This window comes from Halichoerus grypus, chromosome 11 (assembly GCF_964656455.1).
Source record: "Halichoerus grypus chromosome 11, mHalGry1.hap1.1, whole genome shotgun sequence".
Taxonomy (NCBI): Eukaryota; Metazoa; Chordata; class Mammalia; order Carnivora; family Phocidae; genus Halichoerus; species Halichoerus grypus.
In genome coordinates, this window is record NC_135722.1 from 3,129,426 (window position 1) to 3,144,984 (window position 15,559).

At 56.7% G+C, this 15,559-nt stretch overlaps 1 protein-coding gene across 6 annotated transcripts in view; it reads left to right on the plus strand.

Moving 5' to 3' along the window:
* SHANK2 (SH3 and multiple ankyrin repeat domains 2) overlaps nucleotides 1-15,559 on the plus strand; it is a 506,338-nt gene that overhangs the window by 350,004 nt on the left and 140,775 nt on the right. For 5 of the 6 annotated variants that reach the window (XM_078057637.1, XM_078057641.1, XM_078057642.1 and 2 more), the window contains 2 exons: nucleotides 10,904-10,986; nucleotides 12,615-12,739. In XM_078057637.1, coding sequence (XP_077913763.1) covers nucleotides 10,904-10,986; nucleotides 12,615-12,739 — 208 coding nt within the window. Of the gene's footprint in view, nucleotides 1-10,323; nucleotides 10,987-12,614; nucleotides 12,740-15,559 lie in introns of those variants that run through there. The other variant, XM_078057643.1, reaches the window with a different exon arrangement.

Sequence of the window (15,559 nt, forward strand, 5' to 3'; positions counted from 1 at the left end):
CACGTCTAGGAGGGCACGTCTAGGAGCCGCTCCATGGCTCGGCGGCATCTCTACAAGCCTCTTGGCCTCTCCCTCATGGTTTCACGTGCCCTCAGAGCAAATCCCAAGCAAGGATTTAGGGGAAGAAAAGGCAGTAGGAAGCCTCCCCTCTAAATCTCTCCCACAAGTAAAATCTTACCCAGAGGGCCCTGGAGACTTGCCCTCGAGTTTCATGGGCCTAAAGCACATCCTGTGACCATCCATAATGGCAAGGGAGGCTGAGAGAGTAAGTCTCTGACTCCTCCTGCCGCCGTAGCGGGAAGCGACTGGGGGAAGCACCAGGAAGCGGGCACGTGGGAGGGACAGGGTTCTCCCGGAGGTGGTGGCTGCTGAAGTGGGCTTTGAGGAATGAATAGGAGTTTGGCATACAGCAAGCATGCAGAGTGCGTTCCAAGAACAGCACACTTCTGCCGTGCCCCAGAAGACCTTCTCATGGGGCAGATGGCCAACTAATTGAAATGGGGATTGGAAAGCATGGCCCCTACCTAACTAACCATGCTGTTTAACGGTAGAACGTTCACACACACGTTCAAGCCCCAATTCTTAGCTGCTGGGCCTCCTTAGCTTTGGCTCTGCTCGTGAGGAGGGGCATGTTTCTTTGTGTTTCAGGGAAGATTCTCCATATGATCTTTCTGAGTCTTTCTAGGGCATCTGATAGATGACCTCATTTCTAAAAAGTTTTCCTTAGGTCTTTTCTGAAGCTCAGATGTCGTGTCAAACTAGGTACTTGTGTACAGTGATGTAAGTACGGCTTGTGTAGGAGGATTAAGACTTTTCCCGGCTTTTGTGATATGTGGTCACAGGGGAGTTATTTTGAGGCACTCAAGTACACGTATCGTTTGTGTCAATTCAAGTGGCTTTAGAACATTTGGGCCAGGATTTTAGGGCCTATGGCCCAAGGACCAAATCTGACTCACTGCTGCTTGTTGTCAATAAAGTTTTATTGGAACACAGCTCCACCGGTTGATGTACATAGTGTCGTGACTGCCTTTGAGCCACAAGCAGCAGAGTGAGTAGCTGTAACAGGAACCATAAAGCCTGCAAAGCTTGAAATATTTACTCTCTGGCCCTTTACAGAAGGAGTTTGACAACCCCTGATCTAGAATGTTTGCAGAGCCCCTTTCGAAGGACTTATGCAGGTGCTCCCCGTGAAAATGTGTCTATTTCAGACTCTGAGCAACTTTAGAACTGCCCCTTTGGTGAAGGCAACCTCTTCTATAAGCATTAGCCCTGGGAACAGAAACAAGATATTCTATGGGAAGAGACTGGTGGTCTGGGGGTGGACGGTAGCAATGGCCAGACCCTACCCTCCAGCCGGGGCCTGGTCTGGGTGTCTCATGCCCTCTCACCTTAGAGGTCAATGCTATCTGGTTGGCCAGGTGGGCCCCCAAGCCCCTCACCCAGCCCAAGTTCAGTCCCCCTCTCCAAAGCCAGGAGGGTCATGCCTACGTTCGGTCTGGCTCCCACGGAAGGACACAGCTTCCAGTGTTAGAGCTGTGGACAGCGTCAGTCCACCGCTCCCCGAGGGACTTGGGAATGGTTTGCCCACAGCCCACTCAGCGTGGTCTTTCTGGGTGAGTTTCAAGACCAACAGATGGGGCAGGCCTGGCCTCTCGCTGTAATTACCACAGGAAGAAAAGTCATAAACAGCCCCCTTCCGCACTCCTAGCAAAATGTCAGGTGGTTGTACTGTTCCCCTGACTTTTTGTTTTTTAAAAAAATATTCGGTTCGGGACCAAAGGCAAAGGTTTACGAGTTGGACTTGCTACGGGCCGAGCTGTGTGGCCCGAGGCAGACCGTCTCCCTCCAGCTTCAGGGACTCTCCACCGTGAATGATCCCGCTGCCTGCCGGGCCAGGAGGGGGGCAGAGGTAGACCGTGGGAGAAGGTTTCATGGAGCTGTGGGTGCTGTGCCCTCCTGCAGGCAGTGATGGGGGGGCACCCAGCTCCTCCCAGCTTGGCCAGGTCCAGCCTGGTTTTAAAAACCGAAAGCTCCCTGTGTCCTGGGCTGCCCAGAGCACTGGGTCACCCCATCTGCTCGCAGATCGTACGTGAGAGTCCCGGGTTCAGGCTTCGTTCTGAGTCAGGAAGCGTCAAGTACCTACTGGAATATTCTGATTTTCCATCTTACAGACAGGAAAACCCAAGCCCAGTGTGGGTGAGGGTCCTGTCCAAGGCCCCACTTCCAGCTGGGGTCCCCACCTGAGCCTTTCCCGTTCCAAGGCGGCCGTCTTCCCTTTTAGACCCCATGTCCTTTCCTCTCCACGGGGAGCGATGACCACCTCCCGTCGTTATTTTGTTCGCATTTCGGCTGTGTCTTTGTCTTCTGCACCAGCCGCTCTTGGCAGGTAACGCTCCTGGTAGTACTTAGGAAATGCTTTTGGGTGATATATTACAAAGTAATGAGACAATTTAATTTGAATCAAGTTCTTTGCACATTATTGTTTCTATTAGGAAAAACTTGTATTGCTTATCATGTTAGCGATGAGGAGGAACACCAGGCAGGGCGTTTTCATAATCGCCGATCTGGAGCCACAGATCCTCCCGTGCGAGTGCATCTCTGCTGAGTGGGTGTGTGGGCTCCATGGGGACGGAGCCCATGTCCTCATCGGTGCCCCGTGAGATGCCGCCTCCCTGCCCGTGGAGCAAGATGGGCTCTCAGGAGCCAGGAGCAGCGTCAGTTGTGAATGAATTGCACACTCCTGACTTGCTGCACGTGACGTAAGAGGCCGTGCACAGCCTAGCCTGTGTCTCAGAACTCCAAGATGGCACCGAACGTGGGCTTCATCTCGCCCGGGAATTATGGCAGCCTCCTGCTTGCGTGGGGCGGGGGAGGCAAGGGGCAACACCAGGTACTCCCCGGCCGGGAAGCAGGAAGCAGGATGCAGGGAGTGGCAGCGAGCGTGGACAAGGGCTGAGAGGCAGCAGCTTAGCGGCAAGTGACAGATGACTCAGGGAACACCAGCCCCCCCGCTTGCTTGCGGCTGCCAGGCCTTCCCAGGGATGAGCCCCGGCTCTGCCCCTGCCCGCCCACGGAGCGGCCCTCTGTGCCGCCCCAGAGCCAGCACGACCGCGGTGATCTGGGCCGCCTGCCCGCGCCTGGCATCTCTGTGCAGCGGGGACACCTGTTGAGGCCACCAGCACCCCCCTCAGCGGAGCTGACGGGCTCTCTGTAGCCTCATCCTTCCTGATTGGCAGAGCCTGGAAATTTCTAGGACAGCCACTGTCATTGCCGATCCCTGGAGGTCCCTCTTTCTAATAGTGTCCCAGTTCCTGCCTGCACCAAGCTGTCACCGGAATGTGTTCACCAGGGGAGTGACCGAGACGAGGCTTCTCTCGGGCTTCTGTTTCACTGCCCTGGAGAGGGCAGGGACCCCCCCACAACCGCTCCTTGCAATAAATGCACCAGCCTCCCTGACGGGAGTCCTCCCAGGGCCCCCACCACTGCTCCAGCGGTCCCAGCCCAGACCCGCCACCCGTATGTACAGCCCCCGTGCGGTGGACCTCGCTGGGGAAAAGCTCTGCAATGATCTGGGGAATTTTGCCTGTGAACCCGTGTGCCTGTGAGTAGCTCCTTGCGGTAATTCCCCCGAGGCTCCTGCGAATTCTTTGCCCTCAGCCACATACCCAAAAATTCTTTCAAACTGAGAAGATCCGACTTGCCCGTGGTTTTTGCGTGCAGTGATATGTTTGTGGATACAAAACTTAGTGAGTAATGAGGTTGACTCCACGTTAGATTTCAGAGACACTCAATTAAGCACGGACCGATTTGCATGTGGCTGTTTGCTCTTCGGATTTTCACGGCTGGCGGATTTTGTTTTCCAGGTCACAAGCATGTCTGTGGGACCCCACAAAGCGTTGAGGCCACCAGGGGCTGGGTTGTAGGGCCTGATTGCCTCCCAGCCGGCAGCTCTGCACCCCTCCCCGCCGCTCCCGCAACCCCGAAGGGGGTCAGCCCGCCCGACTCACGGCACGTCCCCCGTCTGTGCCCACTCCTGCTGACTCCGGGCACAGCGCCCTCCCGCCTTGGTGCCTCGTCTGACATCCGGTTCACGCTGGTGGCTTGGGACAGGTGTCACCAGCAGCACCAGCAGACGACCCTGGGCGTGAATCGTGGAACGTGGTTGTCGGACCTTCCTGTCACTGTGCAAGTCACCCCTGGGTCAATCCAGCACGACGCAGGCCTGGCCACAAAGGGCTAGTGGGAGAAGGTGGAACTGTGGTGTTCTCTCGTTGTAGCCTTCTTGGGTGACACTGGGGACGAGCAGGGGCTGCCCCGGGCCTGCACCCCAGCCTCTCGCCGCCCAGCTGCATTTCCTGGACCTGGCCCTGGGTGGGCAGGCAGCTGACACCCACGGCCCTGTGTGATTGGCCTCTCTGGCCTCTCTCTGGTGTGCCTCAGAACGTTTATCATGTAGTCCCACCTCCTTCTGGAATGTTCTCCTCTTCCTCTTACCTCTCTAGCCTTGTGACCCATTCACGCCTGCTCCTGCGTCAGCCCTCCTCCTACAGGAAGTCCCCCAGCCTGGTTCTCACAGCACCGTATCCTGCACACTCCTGTGACTGTCGGAGTTAATACTTGTCTTCCCGCTTGCCTGTTGTAAGAGTTTCCCAAGGCTTCTGTAACAAATGACCATGGGCTGAGGATACAGAAATGCATTCTCCCCAATTCTGGAGGCTGGAAGTCTGAGCTCACCGTGTCGTGTCGGCAGGGCTGTGTCCCTCCAAGGCGGGGGGGTGGGGGGGTCCTACCACAGCTCTTCCAGCTTCCAGCGTTTGCCAGAAATCCTTGGTGTTTGCTGGTCTGCGGCCGCATCCCTCCAATCTCTGCCTCTGTCCATCTTCACCCGGCTTCTCTGACCCAGGTGCCTCTGTGCCCCAAATCTCCCTCTCTTTTCCCTTAAAAGGACCGGTTGTTGGTTTTAGGGCCCTCACTAAATCCAGGGGGGATCTCATCTTGAGATCCTTAACTAAACACATTTGCGAAGACCCTGTCTCCAAACAAGGGCACATGTCCTGGGCCCGGGAAGTTAGGATTTGAGCACATCTTCTGCGGGGCCGCCATTCAACCCACCACACCTGACGTCTCCGTAAGGGCCAGACTGGGCCTGGTTTGGTCTCCGCAAAGTGCCAAGTATCCAGTCCATCCCCTGGCACTTAGTAGGTACTCAGTGAGTTATGGCTGCGTTCGGATACTAATGAATGTAGCTTAGCCCCTGGTCCTGGCTGCTCCTGAACTTCATTCAGCCCTACACCAAAACCCAGTCCCCGTGGAGCAGGGAAGAAATGTAGCTATCTGACCTGATGGTCCCATCCTAGCCCAGGTCCGGAGGGCTCCGGTGAAGCCATCTGGTCTACCCCAACAGTCCTGTGCTCGAGGTTAAAATGCCCGCCGTGATCCTTCCCTGCGTGCTCGCACATCTCAGCCACCCCAGGCCTGGCTTCCTGTGACTCTCCCTCCTCCGGGATCGGGCGCCGCTGCCAAGGGAGCTTGTTCGGGACTGACGAATCCCAAGTACACTAGCAGACATCCCGGGCACCTGCCTCCTCCCGGACCAGGTGAACAGCTGCCTCCCCTGTAGGGCCGTGGCGGGACCCGCTGGGAGAAAGTGGACCTTGGGCCACAGTCGAAGCCACCTGATGCCTGGACACCTGTGGTCTTGTGGGTCAGACGCCAGGAGGAGTACGTTCGGGCCCGCCAGTGGCGTGGGGACTCGGGGCCCACTGTGTGGCCAGCCCTGATTTCCATGATCCTCTTGTCTTGTTCCAAGTGAGTTCAGTAAACTCTACTGTGGTGGGCAGTGGGACTGCTGGGTGAGTGAGAACATGGAAACCTTTCGTGGTCTCTGCCACGTGGCTCCCAGGGGAGCTTCGAAATGGAGCTGTCTCCCAGTGTTGATGTGGGTCTCTGTGGATACCTCTTACATTCTTCAAGGCAGCCAATGGCCTATATTCCATCTTTGTACGAACTAGATAAAGTTGCTTGCCCCTTCCTCAAGGCACTTACTTCCATCTGTGCCCATATAACCGTAATGAACATAGGGTTCTGTGATGGCCGTCACGTAAATGGTACCCTGTCTAGTCGCACTGGGCGCAGCCGGCACAGCCGTACTTGCCGGGGCTAGATGCCCGCCCCTTTGCCTTTTGCAGCTCCTGCTACAGGAAACTGGCAAGGAAGGGAACGTTTTGTGTTCATTAAAGTGCCTTCCCACCCTATTCAGAAAACACATTTGAAGACGGCACGTCTAGATTACGTTTTTTTTGTGTAGCCAACAAACCCAGGTAGAATCTCACCAAGAATAGGCATTGTGCCACTTAGGGAGATTCAGAGAGGAACAAGGCATTGATGTTTGCTCCCAAGGAGCCCACAGTTGATGGGTTAGTGGGTGAGAAGGGTCCCCTCAGAGGCTTGGGCCCGGCTCGAAGGCACCCTTGGGGAGAGAATGTGTGACATTGACCGTCGTTGGGAGGGTTTGGGATGGCTTCACCTAGGGCAGAGAGCCTGTGAGTGACCAGTGGTGGGGAGGGCATGGCAGGCAAAGGGAACACAGAGCACGAGGCAGTGGGGCGTGAAGGGCCCATGTATGAGCACTTGGGTAAAAGACAAGGCCAACGGAAGAGCATTGTAGGGAGTGAAAACGAGCCGGGGGGACCCTGCAGGAAGGTGGGCAGTGACTGGAGTCTGGGGCAGGGGGCAGATGCAAAGCAGGGGTGCAGGGTGATCACTAGGGCTGGGCTGCTGGTTTCACCAGGCCGTGTCCCCAGGGACCAGGTGGCACCAAGTTCAGCAGCGTGGGGCCCACGTGGGCGCCAAGGCAGTGTCCCTGTGAAGGCAGCTCCCATGCATTTGGGATGCATCTGGGGAGCAGGGCTGCTGGTGCGCGGCCAGGCTGGCCGGGCTGAGGCCTCGTGGCCTCTGGTTTCTGGGGCTTCAGCCCAGCTCCCGAGGCAGCTTGCAGAAGCCGCGTCCGCCTGCCACAGCTTCTGCGTGTGGCCATGGCTGTCATCCTGAGACAGCTTTTAGATTCATAAACCAGCTTAAGGAGCCCTCTGAGAGTTTCTCATCTCCAGGCAGGTTCCTCCCGAAGGCCCGGGGGTGGGAATGCCCAGTCTGATTTGTGGGGGTAGAGGGAACTCTGCGCGTTTGTGCCGTTCGGATGAAACTAGACGTGAGCTCCTGTTTCAAGGGAACGACGCTTGCATTTGGATCTCCCGCTGCTTTTCACGGTTTGCTACAAAGACCGTCCGCTTCTAATGGCCTGGGACTTCCCTCCCGCTTGTGTCTCGGGCTGCCTGGGCCCAGCCCACCGCCTGCAGCAGGTGCTCCGTGGTGCTGAGCTGCTCCTGCCCTCTGGGTGCGACCCAGGATCCAGGGATTGTCCCAGCTGGAGGCGTGTGCACTGAGACCCTTCACTGGCCGGAGGTGTTCCTTCGCCGCCTGCCCTGACACACCCAAGCTCGACCCCTACCTTGTGTTCACGCCTGTTCTGCTGCAGCCCACGGACGTGATGGGTGCGTGGCACCCTTTGCTGGGCACTGCGGGCGTCTGGGGTGATGCCGTCCAGGAGCCCTGTCTCCCAAGGGATTGGGCACGAGACGGCCATTTCCCCGTTAGGGGGCCTTGTTCCAGTTGCCCCCCAAAGTGCCTACCAGACAAATATCACTGTCTCTACTTCGCAGGTGGGGACACTGAGGCTCTGAGCAGCTGAGTTGGTAAACGCCTGAGGTGGGATTCAAACCCAGGTCTGTCTGTGAATAAAAATAAGACGGGGTCATGAGGGGCAGGGGCCGGGGGCTGCTTAGATCCTGAAGTAAAGCAGGATGGAAGAGACCAGAATCCTTCTTCGTATCGGAGACTAAGGAGTTTGGCGCTTGCTCAGCAAGCAGGACGCAGCCACACGGACTGGGGGCAAGATGGTGGCAGCCCCGAGTGGGAGTCAGGACATGCTTCGGCGAGGGAGGAGTCGCTGGGAGGACTCAGAGGGCTCAGAGAGGGGCTCCGTCGTTAGCCCGGGAGGGGTCCCAGGGAGGGGGGGGGGCGTTGGCACGTGCAAACCCCCTCTGAGCAGGGTCGCCGTTACTAACACGTGCTGCATGCCTGGGCTGCTGTAGGTTACTTCGTCAACTCCTCCTCGGCCCACAGGGCGTGTTTTGCTCCTCATCCCATTTTGCAGAGTGGGACACTGAGGCTGTGAAGGTCAGAGTGACCTTGGGTCAGAGCACAGCTGGGATTGGAGCTGAGTTCCCTGCAATGCCGGTGCCACCCCTCGCCGCCCACCACAGCAGACCACCCCCGTGCGGTCAGCGGGTTGCTGTTGCCCTGGCCCCAACAAGCTCCCCATCGTGGGGGGACATCTGGGAGGAAACGTACGGTCGCCTGCAAGCCACATGAATCCTGAGGCGGCATTTGGTCCTGCCGGCAGAGTCAGCCCGTGGTAGGGTCGCCGCCTGGAATGCAAGACAGGTGGTGGGTGTCGGGGGCCGCTTGTGCCCCCGGGGGAGATAGAGCTCAGGACCCGCAGGGCAGGCATCGTCTTTCTGGGGCTTCGGGGGCTGCTGGCCAGCAGCTACTCATGCAGAGGGCGAAAGTGGGGCGCAGCGGCCGGGGCCCTCATGAGCCTTCCCCTAGAGAAGCGGGTCGCAGGGCTGGCACCTGCTCGGTGCCCGAGGGAGCCACCGGGCCAGGGCCCTCCCCCTTGAGGAGTTCAGCAGGAAGCAAGGCAGGTGGGAAGGCAGGCCAGGTCTGCATCCTGGTTGGGGGAGGCTTCCTGGAGACAGGAAGGTGGTCAGCCGGGCACAGGGTCCGCTCACTACAGAGCTTCCGCCTGCCCCCAGTTCCTCCTGCCTTGTGGTTCCCCAGGTCCTGGCTAACCGCCAGCCTTTTGCTATTTCTGAGGGCAGCTGATGGCTCCCTGGGGCTCCCTTGGCCCACCACACCATCCTGGGAATTGCCCCATCTGACCTCACAGTTGCCCCATGGCTTCTTGCCGCCTTGTAATGCGAGGGCGAGGTTTAGAGGTTTTAGGGAGCCCCATCACCTACTAAAGGCCAGGCCAGCCGTGTGACCCTGGGGCTCCCTGTGCCCAGGGTAGCAGGCAGAGCAAGAGCACGGGGACAGAACCCCTCCTCGAGTCTTAGACCACCCTAGACCCATCATCCCCAATTGCATGGGCTGTTGGCTGTGAAAGTAAGTGTCTGCACTCTGCCAGCCCTTTCTTGGAAGACAGGGTCACCCTGGCAAGTTCCGTTGCATGCTCGTCCGCCGCAAGGGCAGGAGCTCGGGACTGGGTCAGGACCTGCGTGCATTCTCCAGCTGTGTCCCCCAGCCTCTCTGAGGCTCCCCTGCCTCATCTGCATGCTGGGAAACTCTCAGCAGCCCATCGCTCTGTCCAAGCACCCCTGTCCCTTGTCTTCCTGGGGCCTGATCTGGGTTGGCTGAACTGCTCCCGGTTGGCTGCATGCTGGGGCCCTGCGCTCCCTGCAGGCTGAGTCCAGTGCTGGACAAAGCTGACCTTCAGTTGTCTGTGACTTCGAGCCTGTCCGCACGTTGCTCCCACTGTTTGCTAGCTGCGTCCCCCAGCCTCCCGCTCCAAGCCAGGGACCTGCTGAATTCCTCAGGACCCCGGGCATGCAGCCCTCTCTTGGCCAGCCCCTTAGGACCCTGAAGAAAGCCTCTCCACGTCGCATCCTGCCCCTCCTCCTTCCCTGCGCAGTGGCCTGGCCTTCCAGCTGCCGACTTACTTACTTCCGGGGCAGCAGCGAGTCCTGGGGGGGAGGCTGCCCCTGGAAGGTGGGGAGGGAGGGCCACTGTTCAGCCCCGGCCGTGTGGCCCGCCAGGAAGTCCACTTCCGTCCCGCGCCCCCAGGTGCCTCCGGGGGTGGACAGTTATGTGGCAAAGCGCCCTTACTGTAAATGATGGGAGGCTTTGGCAGCTGAAGCAAAGTTGGAGCTTTTGGGTTTCTTTCCTTTAAAAAAAAAATGCTGTGCCAAGAGGCAGGCGGTGTGGCTTTAGGCTGTCTGTCCAAGGGGGTAGCCCCCGAGCCCCCTGCTCCCTGTCCCCACGGCTCATCATTCCCTAAAGGAGACCATGCCGTTCGACACCATGGCTTTGGTGTCGCTGGAGTGACCTGCCTCCTCCTGCTAGGAGCCCCCCCCCCCCCCGGCAGCGCCCCGGCCGCCCCCTCCGCCAGCCTGCGGTTTCTCTGTGCCGGATGACGCCGTGCAGAGGCTGCCGTGGCATTGTGGGCTCCCTGGTGGTTGTCGGGACACCACATTCATTCGGGCCGGGAGGGAGGGGTCGCTGCCGCTCGGCGCCGGCTCGTGCGGAGAGCAAATAGAATTTGATTTTTGAAAACCCCTTCAGGAAGAAGAAGAAGAAGGAGAAAAAAAAAACCAAAAACCTGCTGCCTCATTTCTCCTCTGGCTGATTTCAGCGGGCTCCCCTGGAAGATGCATCAGCCTGGGCGCCCTGGCTCTGCTGCGCCTGGTGGCTCTGGGCCACTTACTTTCTTTGCCTCTGGGTGCCCGGAGCCAGCCCGCGCTGCCATGGCTCGGCGGCCTCCCCACCATGCCTGACTCCTTCCTCCCGCTCGCTCGCTCGCTCGCTCGGCTCCGCTCCGGCTCTGCCTCTGCCGGCCCCCCCCTCCGAGCCCCATTGTGCCGAGCCCGCCTATCCCGTTCGCCGGCCCCCCCAGCTGCCTCCGCTCCTCCTGCTCCCTGTGCTGCTTAGTTTCCTCCATGCTGCCTGGATCCGGCGAGCTGGGTGATTAATTGGCTATGATGATGAACGTCCCCGGCGGAGGATCAGCCACGGTGATGATGACGGGTTACAATAATGGTCGCTATCCCCGGAATTCTCTCTACAGTGACTGCATTATCGAGGAGAAGACAGTGGTCCTGCAGAAGAAGGACAATGAGGGTTTTGGATTCGTGCTCCGAGGGGCGAAAGGTAAGAGCGGCTGCTCCCAGTCTGGGTGCATTCCCATGTTGTGTGAGTGTGAGTGAGTGTGTGTGTGTGTGTGTGTGTGCACGCTGTATGAAAATGCTCCCCGGCTCAGAAAGAAGCCTTCTTCCTGGGGGCACTTGGTTGCTAGACAACCATGTTCTTTAACATATTCTGCCGTACTCAGAAAACATCAGGGCTTCCTTTAGGAATATTTTCAATTTTCTGTACACAGTATTGCTCTGAACGAGCTCTCGCTGTCTCTCTCTCCCTCCCCCCACTCATTTTTTTGTTTTGTTTTGTTTTTTTAATCGTGGGTTTATTCTATATTTTGTGGTTTAGTTCAGCCCAACTGTGGCTGGATTTGGAGCTCCTGGTCTCAGATATCCAGAATGACCCGGTGCTGAGTTTCATATATCTAGAAACTGCCCCATTCTGGGAGTGGGCTTTGGCTCCAAGTGCGGCGGCGTCTGTGTGTGCCCGTCTCTAAGGTGACTTTGCAAAGGAAATGTGGCAAGATGGTCCCCTCTGCCGTGGACTGAGCCGGCAGCGTACACGTCATGTGGCCTGGGGTGGGGGGCTCTGGGGATGCATCCCATGGCAGTGCACCCCCCACACCAGCCCTTCTCTTGGGGGCTTCCCTTTCAAAAGAAAACAAAATGGCATCAGCTCCCCGGGAGAGGAGACATCTGTCCACCGCGTGTGTGGGTAAGCCATGTGTAAGTTTCATGTCAGAGGCTCTGTGCTGTGCCGGGTCCGGCCTGAGCTAGGAAAGGCCTCCTTCCCTGGGCGGCAGCCCCACCTGCCCTGAAGCTCAGGCTGCCCAGGAGCCATCTGTCCAGAGAGAGAAAGAAAAGATGAATCTGTCTCCGTGTGTGTGTGTGTGTGTGTGTGTGTGTGTGTGTGTGTGTGTGTGTGTGTATGACTGTCTGAGTGATGTTCTGTCCCCTCCCCCTGCTGGGGTCATCTTCATCTTCCCACCCACCCACCCACCCCTGGCTGCTCATAACTACCCAGGGGAGTCCATCTCTTGCCCTGGAGTTTTGCTCGGCAGCCATGTGGGGCCCAGATACCAAGGCTCAGCTCTGCTGAGGAGCGGGGGCCCAGCCTTCCCGTGGGTGCTGGCCGCAGAGTGGTCGCTGAGAGCCGGGCTCCCTGCAGACAGAACTCATAAGCAGATTCCAAATCCGCAGCCACCCACTGGGTCAGCATTGTGATCTGTCCATGCTCCAAGTTGAATTCCCTTGGTTGCGAGTCTACGTAGATATAAATTTGGCAAGGGGTTCATTGTGGTGTTTCTGGAGCTCTGTGTGGTTATGGGGGGAACTTTTCCATTTTTAGAACTGAAAATGTTTAGTCACTGATGCTTTTAAAGAAAATGACAGGCATGTGCATAAAGACACGTACAGCAGAGCTTATCATTCGGTGTTTTTAACAGAAAGGCCAAGAGATATGGTGGCACCAAAATGCAGTTGGCTTCATTGCTTGAGTTGGTGTTGACCCATGACTGTGAGTGGCAAGCCCTTCCCAGGGGAGAGCAGGCCTGGAGCACCCACTTGGGCCCTTAAGGGGCCGGGGCTGCCAACCTGGAAACACCACCCAGGCTTGTACTGAGGTATTCCTTGTCTTCCCAGCGGATACACCCATTGAAGAATTCACGCCAACGCCGGCGTTCCCAGCCCTGCAGTACCTGGAGTCCGTGGATGAAGGAGGGGTGGCATGGCAAGCCGGACTGAGGACTGGGGACTTCCTGATTGAGGTAGGGACATGGGTGTTTATATCTTTCTGCTTGGGGAGAGTGCCGGCTCTCTTAGGGTTGGGGTCCATGGTTTTAGCAGCGCGGCCATTGAGCCAGACCTAGGGGGACTCACGGAGGCTGCCGTGGACCCATGTTGATTGGTTATTTCCTGGTCCATCCATTGTGGATGCCGTTTCCTGTGGACTCGTGTGTTTGGACTGTCTTTAAGGCCTCGGCTGTAACTCTTGGGAGGTGGAAATGTTCATGGAAGTTGGCCATTGGTCTTGAAGTAGAAGGTAGAAGGAAGAGACACACGGTTGCCATGATGTTGGGGATGCACCTGGATCTGTGTGTGGTTCACTTGTAGCTGTACAAATAAACACCAGTAGGGGCCGTTGCCCATTCTTGTGCCTTCAGGGCAGGATGGAGGGTGCTGTGCTGTGGCTCTTGCTTGCCTGAGGTCTGTAACCTTGGTGGCTGAGACACCATTGATTTGCAAGTTGCAGTAACTGGCCAGGCAGATGATGGCCTTCAAAGACCAAGGAGCACGTGCAGGATGGGTAGTTGGCCCAAAAAGGAAATTATTAAATCCAGATGCTTTGAAAACCAGCTTTTGCTAGTTGGTAAAAGGAGGGAGCATTCTCTTCCTTTGAAGAATCCCACTAGACACCAGTGCCGTGTTTCTTGAGCTTTTGCTAGAGTTAGCACCGTGGTGTGTGTGAGGTGTCCGAGCTGCGAGCACATCCGAGCTCCCTGCCTTTTGCGGGTTTAGGTATTACTTTCAGTCTTGTTGTGCAAAGGAATCTGTTACTCTTTAGAAATATTAAGAATAAAAGAGCATGTTGTACCTTGGAAAAATTATTCTTAAGGGGTTCGGTTTGCTCCAGTGGCCCTCCTTGGGAGTTCACGTTTCTTGGAAAAGCATTCTGAGCCCTGTCTCATCTACATCTGCACATGGCGGGTAGGAGGGGTGGATACAGGGCGGCCCTGCCACTGGGCCAGACGCTTGTTCGTTGTGCAGAGGAGACCCAGACCCTGGCGAGCTGGCCACTGAGAGCCGGTCTCCCCCTTATGCCTGAGCTTCCCAGGGTGCTGCTGAGCTCAGGTTTGCTCATGATCTCCTTAGTGCCTCTCAAGGCTGGTGGACTGAAGGAAATCCAGAAGGAAAGATGCTGTGGAGGAGAGCGAGCCAAGGAAAAAGGAGCAGGTGCTTTACCTTCTTCCAGGTATCTTGTGTTGGTCCCATTTTATTTGCCGGAATCTGAATTTAAATTCTTATTGACCAGTCAGAGCCTGGCTCGGATGAGACCTTGGGTGCATTACCCAGAATGGTGGAGACTGGAACCTGCTGCGCTTTCATGGGTTAACTCGATTTGTAACCTCACGAAAATGCAGAGACTGGTTGAATCATCTTCTGTAGGATGTAGTTGTGATGTAAGTCTCCTCACCGTGTGTGTGTGTGTGTGTGTGTGTGTGTGTGTGTGTGTGTGTGTATGACAGAGACAGAGAGACCCAGAGACAGAGGCTCCAATAGGTCGACACAGGCGATGCTGGTTCTTGGTTTTAAATAATAAATGAAGGCTGCAGATACAAGCGTGTGCCCCATTGTTAGGCTCATGGGATTGCTTCCTCGATAAACTAGTCAGTAAGGGAAACGTGGGAGCGCCTCGGAGCGTGTGCTGGGCCCTTCCCTTTCGTGGCAAAGCAGAGCTGCACGGGTTGGTGGACACTCCGCAGCACGTGCCTGACCCGGGCAGAGAAGGCAGGCCACCCGGTCAGATGGTCGCCTCCGTGGAAGTTGGGGGCATGAAGGGTGTGTGTACTTCTGCTGTCAGAGGAGCTCCTTGGACATTGCTTTTAACCTCTGATATGCAAATATATTTGCCATTTTGGAACAGGTTTATGTTCGAGGTAACCTCTGAATTCTAGGATTCTAGGAGTGGTGGGCCCTGAGATGCATTAATGCTGTGTTGGGGTTATTGTGTCCCAAAGACCTGCAGAAGGAGTGAGCCCTTCACAGCCCGCCTCGTCCCCCACCCCGTGTGTGTGGGGGTCCTATGCTAATGGGGGGACCAAGGGGTTGGACCTTTGGAACCCTGACCTACCCAGTGCATTTCCAAGGCTACTCAAGGGACTCAGAAAGTCTCTTTTAGGTGATTGAATTAAAAAGACTTGAGAATCTCCATTGAGGCATTTTCCTAGCTACTGGATCGCACCCCTGGGGTAGTAAAATCACTTCCAGCCTTAGAGGTGCTTGCATTTTCCAACAGACAGTTTTTCTACATTTTCCGTTGAAAAGCTTCAACCTCAGGGGGGAGGGGGGCGGTGTTCTTCTGAACGAACTCATGGGTCTCGGGTGAAACTTGATTTTGGCCAGAAGCCATCCCTGGAATCAATGGGGTTTCTGAGCCTTGGTGAAGCGCAGGGTCCCACGTGCAAAGATAGTCAGTGAGGGCAAATTGTCCTTGCTGCCTCTGGGCGACATGTTCCTCTGGGCCAGCCTCCTTCTCTCCCTGCTCTTGGAAGGAAACTCAAGGCATGTCAGCTGTTTATATTCTCTTTAAAAACTCATGCTGCAGTTTGAACGTGGAGACCAAGGGGCAACTTTTGATGGGACTCTTTCCTCTTCAGAGTCCTGAGCATCTGCAAAACTTCCTTCTTCCTTCTCGGACTTGGTCATCTTGCTGGTGTCACCCGCACCTGTTGTGAAGGGTTTCCTACTGTGCGTGCTTTTCTTGGGTGCTTACCCTCCAGAATTTACGTCCCTCCTGCCTTAGCATTGGGGAGGAGTTTGCTCCTTTGTCGTTGGGACTGTCTCTTTGCTGACCGCGCCCCCCTCCC